At 51.1% G+C, this 10,491-nt stretch overlaps 1 protein-coding gene across 1 annotated transcript; it reads right to left on the minus strand.

Annotated features, from left to right (window-relative positions):
- Positions 1 to 4,622: 4,622 nt before the first annotated feature.
- On the minus strand, positions 4,623 to 10,252 carry LOC144140949 (uncharacterized). The gene is made up of 5 exons (XM_077672442.1): positions 10,128 to 10,252; positions 8,429 to 8,858; positions 7,848 to 7,945; positions 6,040 to 6,229; positions 4,623 to 5,409 (listed from the first exon to the last, which is right to left on the minus strand). The coding sequence occupies exons 1-5, from the start codon at positions 10,250 to 10,252 to the stop codon at positions 4,951 to 4,953; spliced, it is 1,302 nt and encodes a 433-aa protein (XP_077528568.1). The 3' UTR covers positions 4,623 to 4,950.
- Between the last annotated feature and the right edge of the window lie 239 nt (positions 10,253 to 10,491).

Genomic DNA, 10,491 nt, shown 5'->3' on the forward strand with positions numbered 1-10,491 from the left:
AGCGTAAGTTAAACTTGAACTCGAATCGCTGCGAACTCGATGCAAGAAAGTATACTCCCTAACATGGGTACGTGACTGTAACATGGGTACGTGACATGGGTAACATGGGTACGTGACTGGTACGTGACATAGTACGTGACATAGTAACATGGGTACGTGACTGTACGGTACAGCGATACCATCTTTACAGCTATTTTGGCTCTTTAAAAATGAGGCGTCGCAAACTTTCAATACCAAGCTCTATACGCGGAGGGGCTGTGATAGTTCAAAGGATGCCTGTTTGTTCGGTCACATTGTTAAAGCGAGAGGCTTAAGTGGCCGCTGTGCGAAAATCCATTGCTAGTGTTTTCTGATTAAGAAAATAGTCGCTGTAAAGAGTAAATGACAAGCACGTGTGATCCGATGGGATTCAACTCCCGTCTGCTCAATTGCATCCCGGTGCGCTGCAACTGTGCTTAGCCCGTACGTTGACGCGGTAAAACATCAGTCGTCGCTGTTTCCTTCTTCGTGGAACACACACCCGCTTATGGGTTGGCTCGGAATCGGGATTTTAGATGCGACTGCATCTCATTCACTCGCCTTGTCCCTGCATCCGGCGTCGTCGGCGTTGTCGTCGGCGTCCGCCCCTCCCCCATTCTCCTCACCGCGCGAGCTGCGCTCTCCGCCGCTCACCCCCTCTCTCCGATAGCGAACACTCTCGCGAGGGGCATTGGATTGGATTCGAATGGATTGGCTTGGCTTGGCTTGGCTTGGCTTGGCTTGGCTTGGCTTGGATTAGATTGGATTGGATTTGGATTGGATTGGATTAAAGTGGATTGTGTTGAATTGTGTTGCGTCATAGCCGCGGCAGACACAATGGCGCCGGCGCGTCCCCTCACCGTTATGCGCGCTATAAAACGCGGTGCCTGCGCCGCTCCGCTCCATCGTTTCAGCGCTGTTCCTCCGCTGTCCAACGCTGCAACGTGAAACCCCTATGCGTCGCATCTACCCAGGTGTTCCCGCGAGGGGAGGTGGGAGTTTTTTTTCGGGGAGAATGCACCCACTTTCCCAAAATTTACAGAACTCTAAATTGGAAGGGCAAAGTTGTATACAAGTCGATGCCGCGTGAAGTTGAACGTGATGGCACGTGGGTAAAACAGGTACGCACCAGCCGTGCCCAATCCTGACTCTAGGGAAACAGTGGCGTGCACCTCTCTGCTTGCTGACGTAACTAGCCCAGTAAGAGAGAAAATAGAAACAAAAGCCTACAACGGCAAGGAAACAAGGGTAAGCAGAAGAAAAGATGGTTGAAGTAATCCGCGCCAGAATATAAAGAAAGAAAAGCGAAAAAAGAGACCTAAACACGTTATTGCCATAAAGAAAATGTTATTAGGTATCGCTAGTTTTTCGCGTTCAAAGCACGTCAGAAGACATAGGTACTCGATTAAATTAAACATAGCGTGCCTTCTTGTGTAGCTAATTGCTCCGAAAATCGGCCGGCGCCCACCTGATAAATAAACAGATTTTGCGACAAAAAGTGCGCTCAGCAACTGCTTTCGGCAACAGCAAGTCGCTAGAAAGAAAACTGTGCTCTTTGTGTTTAAAGTGAATCCACGATTGCGGGGCCGGAAATTTATTATTTGAAACCGTGCAGAGCTGGAGTCCTGGAAAAGTCATAAGTAAAAAAATTCTAGAACACCTAAGCATTTACCTCTTATGAAGTAGTGAATGTGAGATATTAGAGTTAAATTCTGGAACTGATGTCCCGGTATAGTGTGCGCCGCCGTGTTTTACACCTGTCGCTGACGTAGATGGTTTTAAGCCAATCACCGCAAACACCACGCCCAAAGATCTCTGTAGAACATTTGTACTGTGTAAGGCAGCCCATTATTTCTCTGCATGTTCGTGACGTGTGGCCTGCAGGGACACGTATTCAGAGGTACGCCAGCCTCATCTCATTATGATAATCACACATTCCTCGTTCGGTTACTATTACTGGGATGCTTGGCCCAGCCCCCTTGTTCGCCCAAAATACACCCTACTTCCGCGGACGTACTCTGATACTAATTGAAAAGCTTTTTGTGTAATTACCACGTATAAAATTTCTGCGGAAGTACGCAGTATGTCTGTAACACAAGTTTCCACGTCGCAGGGGGAAAATCCATACGCTAGGTTCCCCTTCCTTCAGCGAGTACCAGAGAGCTCAGAATGCGGTGATGCTTTACGAATTGTTTGAGATGCAATGTAGGGAAACCGCAATAACGCTGAAAGGCGGGCTAGTTGGTGACAATTCATAGCTGTAACTTTTGCGCACACAAAAAACGACGACTAAACGGACACACGAAGACCAGCGCAGACTAACAACTGAAAGTTTATTCATCACTCAACACACATATACACTCTTTAACATCACCCGCGCATGATCAAATGTGTACGCATCTCGTCATACACACAAACACAAGAAAAAACACACTGTAACATTTGCATTATCTCATGCCATCTAACAACTTCCTTTCCTTATCCGACAGGGCTACTGACGGTTGACTTATGCACTTTCCCTTTAATTTCGACATCTGCCAGGCTTCCACTATCTCTCTTGTAGTCCTGTCTTGGTGGTGGAACTCCGTCGACGCTAGGTCAAACAACGGCTCGCACTTTTTTGAATTGCACTGCGCACTGTGCGCAGCCAGGTGCATGTATGGCCGACCTTTAAAGGGACACTGAAGTGATATGTAAACATTGCGGGATTACTAGCGCAAATTGTAGTCCGGAGTCCCCAGGCCATGTTTCGACCACTCTAGGCGCGTTTACGCGATTTTATTTAGTAGAAAAACTAATTCGAAAACGCTGTCCTCCTCTCTTTACGCTCGCCCATTTTCTGTGGCGTTTTCGTGTTACGTCAGGAGGGGATGAGCTGGCAATTGGCTGCGCCACGGCTGCGCTACTGCACGGCTCCCCGGCCGACAGAATCAGTCGGCCCAGCGTTTCGTCCGCCGGCCGCCGGCGGGTCGTCGCAATCAAGGAGGTTAAAAAAAAATTGCTTGGTCGCAATTCGTTCGCTTAGTTGAAACGAAGCCAGGACACGTTTGTGAATGGAAGAATGTGCCTTTCTTTACTTGGTTTGTTTGTACACTGTATCTAGCTCCAAGTCAAGGTCGCTTCACACAAGCGCTGCACATGCGACGCTTCGCTGACTGGTACGCCAGTAGGAAAATATAAGGCCTCTTGAAGGCGGGAGAAGAGTCAGCGAAGTCAATATAGGTACTAAGCAAATAAAATCAACTGATATTTTTACCGTACAGCGTAAAACTAGGGCGCGGGAAGCACTTTTTTGCGCTGGGCGAACAAGCACAGCGGTCAGCAGCCCGACTACGCATCTGCGAAAGCTTTTCCGTCTACGAAATGCAATTGCTAGACGTGAGCTACTGTGGAAACTCGGGCGACGCTTACTGCACGATCGCAGTACAACAAATAGTCACCTAAGCGGCTCGAAATGCCAAAACTAAATAAAAGTGTAAACCGGTTGTACAATATATACCTTATATTAGCAAGGCTTACGCGTCCCGCTCCGTAGCCTAGCAGTCTGGGGCGCTAGGAATTCACCGTAAATGTTTTGCGAGTCACGAGTTCGAATCCCCGCGGGTACGTGCTTTTTTTTTGTAAGTTAACTTTTTTGTTTTCCGCCGATGTTTTCTATATTGAGTTCACCTTTTTTGGGGCCGCAACGTTCATGGCTACACGAACTAGTTCACAAAACGCGCGCAGGCTGGCACTGGCGCGCTAGCGAGTTCTCGTTGGCGTGCTGTTGCCATAAGCACCGACTGCTTGCAGGCAGTGGGCACAGGCCAGAATGAACAGACCCTTGGCCTGGTGCGAGCACGCTTTTTACGATACAGGCATGAGGGAGGCAAGCTCCAAATATGGGGGAAAAGCGCATGACATTTGGGCGTCTGCGGGTACGCGGAGGGCGTTCATGCATGCGTAGGTCTCGGCTAGTGAATGCTACGACTACAAGCCGTCCTGGGAGGCTTATCTTGTGCATTTTACAGCCGACAACATGGCAGAAGCGCGGTACGATGATTACTGAGATATTGAGAATGCCCATCCAATAAAGCCATTGGTTATGTTTTACAGAACCGAAACCGAAACTTGTGTGATTGCTAACCTTGGGCATCGTCCAATCACGGCGCCTCTCCTCTCAACGTCACAGCCTTAGTTGGTGCGGCCGCCGCAAACCGCGCATGGTAGTTTTTCTTCTTTCGCGCTTTGTAAAATAATTACCGATTTGTCAACCGGATAAACGATGAAAAGTGTGCTAATTTGAGCCAGTCTACGCAGTGCAAGCAAAAACGGGAGCTTGACAAATTCACTTCAGTGTCCCTTTAACGCTGGACATGTGTTCCCTGAGCCTCACATTTACGCATCTGCTCGTTTGCCCAACGTACTGGTTCCCACATGTGAACGGAATCTTGTACACAACGTTTTTTCTTCATTCCAAAAATTTGTACGTGTGATGCACAGTACATTTGGTAGGCTTGCTGCTAGCCCTTTCTTCGTACAGTCTGTTAACTGCCGGGCACAGGCTTCCCACTTTGGTTTTGGCAGAAAAAACCACATTCACGTTGTACCTGGCAGCGGCTTTTTTGAGCCTTTGAGACAAACCGTGCACATAAGCAATTACTGACATGCTCTTGTCCTTGTTTTCGGCTCTTTTTTCCTTTTCCTTACCTTCCATTTTTACTCGTTTTAGTAGCCTTTCGCTAACTGTTAGCAACGTCGCCGTTGGGTACTCTGCCTTTTCAATGTAAGCGGGCCGGCAGTCGGGTGACTAACAACGTTTATTACGGTTGCAACGGAGTAGATATAGGAACGAAGGGTGACGTAACAGGTCACGGGATTTTAGCAAAAGGGCCGGTGACGTCAGAGTACCTCAGCTGTGCTACATCTCCCCTTTCTTAGGGAAGCAAATAATTACAATTGTCTTTCCGGTTGGGGGTAGCGGCAGTGCTCCCGGCGTGCCCTTGTGCTTCTGCGTAACTCTTGAGCGGGCTGGGCGTCGTCTTGTTGCTCGGACCCAGCAGGAGTGCCAGGAGGACTCTCTTCGCGAAGTGGCGGAGGTGCTTCTCGCAGATGCTCGCGAGTGCGTCGAAGTTCGTGGCCCTCTTCCGTTTTCACCACCAAGCATCGCGGCGTCTCAGCTGTCCGCAGAAAGACCGCAGGTGTCCAGGTCTTTTCGTGGGTGTCGTATGCAGTCACTCGTTGCCCAGGCGACAGAGGTGGGAGGTTCCTGGAGCCGCGGTTGTAGTAGATCCTCTGGCGTTGGCGGATCTCCTGTAGGCGGTTGTGGACGGCTCGGTTGGGCATGACCTCCGGCACCAGGTGGCTTGTGGGTACGGGCAGCAGGGTCCTCGTCTGCCTTCCCACCAGTCTCTGCACTGGGGACTTTAAAACAGCATCGCGAGGAGTATTACGCCATTCGAGCAGAGCCATGTGGAAGTCGGGCGTTTTAAGGGAGCACTTCTTCAGTAGTTTTTTTGCTTCTTGCACTCCCCTCTCCGTCATCCCATTTGAGCGTGGATGATACGGGCTGGACGTTACGTGGGTAACACCGAGTCCATGTAAAAATACTTTGAATTCGCTGCTGTTGAATGGCGGCCCGTTATCGCTACACAGTTTAAGCGGTAATCCATGCACTGCAAAAATCTCGGTGCACCACGATTTAAGCAGGTTGGCAGTGGTATGGCGAAATTCCTTTATTTCGAAAAAGAAGGAATAGAAGTCAACTATAATAGCAAACTGTCGGCCCTCGTAAAAGAATAGGTCCATTCCTACAGCCTTCCAGGGTAAGGTTGGAACGTCATGGCTCAAAAGCGGCATCTTTGCGTTTCGTGGCTGATGCTTTTGGCATATTTCGCAGTTGCGGCACAATTGTTCAATGGCGCTCGCTATGCAGGGCCAGAACATGACGCTTCGCGCCCGCGCCTTCATCTTCTCGGCTCCAGGATGTGCGACATGCAGAAGACCCAAAATGTCTGTTTTCATCGAGCGTGGTACGATTACCTTGTTGCTGCGAAACAGAAGACCGTCTTGTGCGTGTATCTCCTCCTGATAAGACCAGTAGGTGCGGATGGCTTCTGGAACCTCGTGCTTGCTGTCAGGCCAACTGGTCACCGTATATTCCCGCAGCTTGACGAGAACGGGATCGTTGTTTGTGGCTGCAAGAATGCTTTTTAGACGGGGTTCCGAGGCAGAAAGAAATTCTAGCACATTGGCTTGAAACTGCTCCGCTTCCTAACGCATGCTCATTGTGCTCGGAAAACGCGATAAAGCATCCGCAAGAAAAAGATCTCGGCCTGGCTTGTACACCAGTTTGATCGGGTAGCGCTGCAAGGTCAGCCTCATTCGCTGCAAGCGGAGGGAATTGATGCAGCGGCTTGTTAAGTATCGGTACCAAGGGCACGTGGTCAGTCTCAACAATCACCTCTGCCTGGCCAAACACGTAGTCATGAAACTTAATGCAACCATGCACTATCGCCAGCATTTCCTTCTCGATTTGCGCATAGCTTTGCTGCGCATCTGTGAGTGACCGGGACGAAAAAAAATTCCCCCGCATTTCGCCGAGGGGGAGAATGTGAAAGTGCGAATGCACGGTTGTCGGCCCGCTTGCGGCGCTTGCGCTCGGCCCCCGCAGCCCACCGCCTCGCCGCCTTCTCTTCCATCTCTTCCATCGGGTTTGTAGTATCACGTGTACACCACGCAGTTATCAAGCCGCTATAACGCCGCTGAGTCGCCAACGCACGCCGCTGACGACTTAGTTTGAATGCGTTAAAGATATAAGGCGCGTCACTAACACTGATATCAGCGTCGTGTCCGTGGCTTGGTCGGTAGAGCGTCACGCTGCGGCCGTAAAGTCCTCGGATCGAAACCTGGCGCCGGATGCTGTTTCTTTTTTAAATATAGAGGAGCACTGCGGACGCCGCCGACGCCGCCGCCGCCGCCGGCGGTGGATGGTTTGGGGTCGCTTATAAAGTGCATTCGCACTTAAAAACCCCCGCATTTCCCCGAGGGGGAGAATGTGAAAGAGGGAACGCACGGTTGTCGGCCCGCTTGCGGCGCTTGCGCTCGGCACCCGCAGCCCACCGCCTCGCCGCCTTCTCTTCCATCTCTTCCATCGGGTTTGTAGTATCACGTGTACACCACGCAGTTATCAAGCCACTATAACGCCGCTGAGTCGCCAACGCAACGCCGCTGACGACGTAGTTTGAATGCGTTAAAGATATAAGGAGCGTTCCTAACTCTGAAATCAGCGTGGCTTCCGTGGCTTAGTCGGTAGAGCGTCGCGCTGCGGCCGCAACGTCCTCGTATAGAAACCGGGCGCCGGATGCTGTTATTTTTTTATATAGTGTAGCGGCCTGGCTGGCGCGCCGAGAGAGGGTGTTGCGAGCTGGAGAGTAGGCGAGGGGGGAGAGGAGGCGCTACGCGAGCGCCCTCACGCGTCGGAAATCCGGCGCCGTTGCTAGGCTGCGGACGGACGGACGGCGGTGGACGCGGGATTCAGGGTCGCTTAAGAAGTGCATTCGCACTTAAAAGTGGCAGGGCGGCCGTCTTGCATTACAACTGCACCTACTCATAATTGGCTTGCTTCGACTGAGAGAGTGAAAGGCTGCTTAGGGTTAAAGAAAGCCAAAACGAGTGCTTGAGTCAAGAATTCGCGTAATGCGTCAAAACTTTTTTGTTGCGCCTCCGTCCAAACCCATGCAGTATCTTTACGCAACAGTGTTCGTAAAGGTGCGGTTACGACAGACATATTGGGAATGAAGCGCTGCACGAAATTCATCGTACCGAGAAATACTTGCAGTTCTTCCTTGTTATTCGGTTCAGATATGGAGAGTATGTCTTGTACCCTCTCCGGGTCCAGGCGTAGGCCTTCTGTAGTGAGGATATGTCCCAGGAACCGGACTTCCGGCTGCAGAAACGTACACTTCTTGGGGTTAAGCCGAAGGTTATGCGTTTGACATCGGGACAACACAAGTTGCAAGTTATGGTCGTGTTCGTCGTTAGTTCTTCCCCACACTAGCACGTCATCCATAACAACCACCCCACAGGGCAAACCTTCCAAAACGCGGTGCATTGCTGCCTGGAAAATTTCAGGGGCCGAAGAAATTCCAAACGGCATTCGTAGGAACCGATACCGACGATACGGCGTGCTCATTGTGCAAAGTTTGGAGCTTGACTCGCTAAGGCGAATTTGCCAAAACCCCGAAGCTGCATGGAGAGTGGAACAGAATTTTGCCCCGGCAAGCCTGGGAGCGACATCGTCTAAAGTCGGCATGGGATAGTTCTCCCGGAGTATGGCTTGATTGAGCGATGTTGGATCCAGGTAGACTCGAACTTTGTCTCCCTTAACAACGGTAACCATGTGACTGGACCATTCGGTGGGCTCCTTTACCTTTGTTATGACTCCTTGCTCCTCCATCCGCTGAAGTTCCACTCTAGTCTTGTTCTCCAGGGTCACGGGGACTCTTCGGGCTGGTACGACGACACCCACTGCGCCGAGCTTGAGCTTTATTTCATACTCGTAGTCCTTCAGCTCTCCCAGTCCTGTGAAGATCTCTGCAAAAGGTTGTGCTGGCGGGTAAAGTTGATCGACGTCGATGTGACGAACCCGGACGATAAATCCAAGGCGTTCGGTTGCTGAGCCGCTCAAAGTTACTGGTACACTTTGGTCTACGATACAAAATGTTTCTGGGACCACCCTATCATTTGCTGAAAGCCGAAGGCGCACTTTTGCTTGGGACGTTGATTTGTGGCCGGAAAAGGAAGTTAGCGCAACCTGGCAAGCCTGCTCTGGTAGGTCTGGCAGCTTTTCGACGTCCCTCCTTGAAATGACGGAGCAATTTGCCCCCGCGTCCAATTTGCACATCATTGGTAGTTCTTCAATGTTTACCGTCGCGCTCCAGTAGACTGTGATGTTGACCGTGTTCACTGTGAACGTTTGAAGAAAAAAGGGCCAATCTCCCCGCGAGGGGGACTCGAGTAAATGCGTCGCATAGGGGGTGGGTGTATTGCGTTAACGTTTAGTGTTTGGGGAGTTGGTGGTAGTGAATGCGTTGTATCAGCAGCTTCTTGACGTAGTTTGAATGAGTCAAGGATATAAGGCGCGTTCGTAGCCTTCCATTCTGTGTCGGCTTTGTGGCGCAGTGGGTAGAGCACCATGTACCTTGCGTTCCGCCCGCAGGGTCGTGGGATCGAAACCAGGCGCCGGTAAGTATTATTTTTTTATATAGTGTAGGGGGAGGGGTGCAGACCTGTTGTTGAGAGCGAGGAGGGTAGCGTGATGCGGGAGAGGAGGAGTGGGGGAGAGGGCGCACCTGGAACGGCTGTTGCGGACGCCGAGGCACGACAACGCCGGGTGACATCGTGAGTTAAAGAAATGCTCTGCATTTAAAAAGCGTCGGCGTCGGCGCAGAGTGGCCGTAGTTCTCTCTTCTTGCTGGGAAAGTTCCGTGAAGGCAGCGCCGATTTGCATGCTCTAGCGAAGTGGTTGAACCCTCCGCACTTATTGCAAGTTCTGCCGGTGGCGGGGCACCTTTCGCTGCGGTGTGTGTGATAGCCGCAGCTGCCGCAGGCATCACCTTTCTTTGCAACTGCGTTAACTGCCATGCCGTGCGCAGTCTCAGCGGCTTCGCTGATTTCGCGAAACTGCTCTTTCCCTTGCTCTTGCGTGCGGCAGATATCGATAGTCTTTTGGACGGACGGGTTCCCAGCAATCAATCTCTGCTGCAGGCTCTTGTCCCGAATTCCCAGAATAACGCGGCTGCGCAGCATCCTCTATTCCACTGCCCCAAATTCACAGTTTTTGGCTAACATGCGTAGTTCCGTGAGCCACTCATTGAAAGGTTCGCCTTCCCTTTGGTTTCTTGACCCAAATCGGAATTCATGATATATCAAGTTCGTTTGCGGCTTGTAGAACTCTTCAAATTTAGCAATTAGGACTTATATGGTGTTTTTGTCCTCTCCTGCCTCAAACGTGAAGGTGCTGTATACCTTCCTTGCTTCTTCACCAATAACCACTAGCAACGTGGCTGCTTGCACGTCTTGGGCTTGCTTCGTCAACTGGGTAGCGGTGGTAAATAGCGTGAACTCACTCTTCCAAGTTTTCCATCCATGCCAGGCGTTGCCCGATGTATCCAGGGGCTTTGGTGGCGGCAACATCGTTGACGGCAGGGGGGCTCGCGGCGTTGTCATTTCGGCTGGGCACCGCTGTCACCATGTAAGCGGGCCGGCAGTCGGGTGACTAACAACGTTTATTACGGTTGCAACGGAGTAGATATAGGAACGAAGGGTGACGTAACAGGTCACGGGATTTTAGCAAAAGGGCCGGTGACGTCAGAGTCACTCAGCCGTGCTACATTCAAGACGGGACTACAAGACAGGACTACAAGAGAGATAGTGGAAGCCTGGCAGATGTCGAAATTAAAGGGAAAGTGCATAAGTCAACCGTCAGTAGCC

The sequence above is a fragment of the Haemaphysalis longicornis genome, unplaced genomic scaffold (assembly GCF_048455015.1).
Source record: "Haemaphysalis longicornis isolate Haplotype H1 unplaced genomic scaffold, Haemaphysalis longicornis Haplotype H1 scaffold_57, whole genome shotgun sequence".
Lineage (NCBI taxonomy): Eukaryota > Metazoa > Arthropoda > Arachnida > Ixodida > Ixodidae > Haemaphysalis > Haemaphysalis longicornis.

What these genes read in the sequence shown, in the direction of transcription:
- LOC144140949 (XM_077672442.1), bottom strand. Translation starts at nt 10,252, where the DNA reads ATGGTGACAGCGGTGCCCAGCCGAAATGACAACGCCGCGAGCCCCCCT. An exon ending in TGGATGGAAAACTTGGAAGA is followed by an intron (nt 8,859 to 10,127) that starts GTGAGTTCACGC and finishes CGTCATTTCAAG; the next exon opens with GAGGGACGTCGAAAAGCTGC. An exon ending in AGCAAGGAGTCATAACAAAG is followed by an intron (nt 7,946 to 8,428) that starts GTAAAGGAGCCC and finishes ACGTTTCTGCAG; the next exon opens with CCGGAAGTCCGGTTCCTGGG.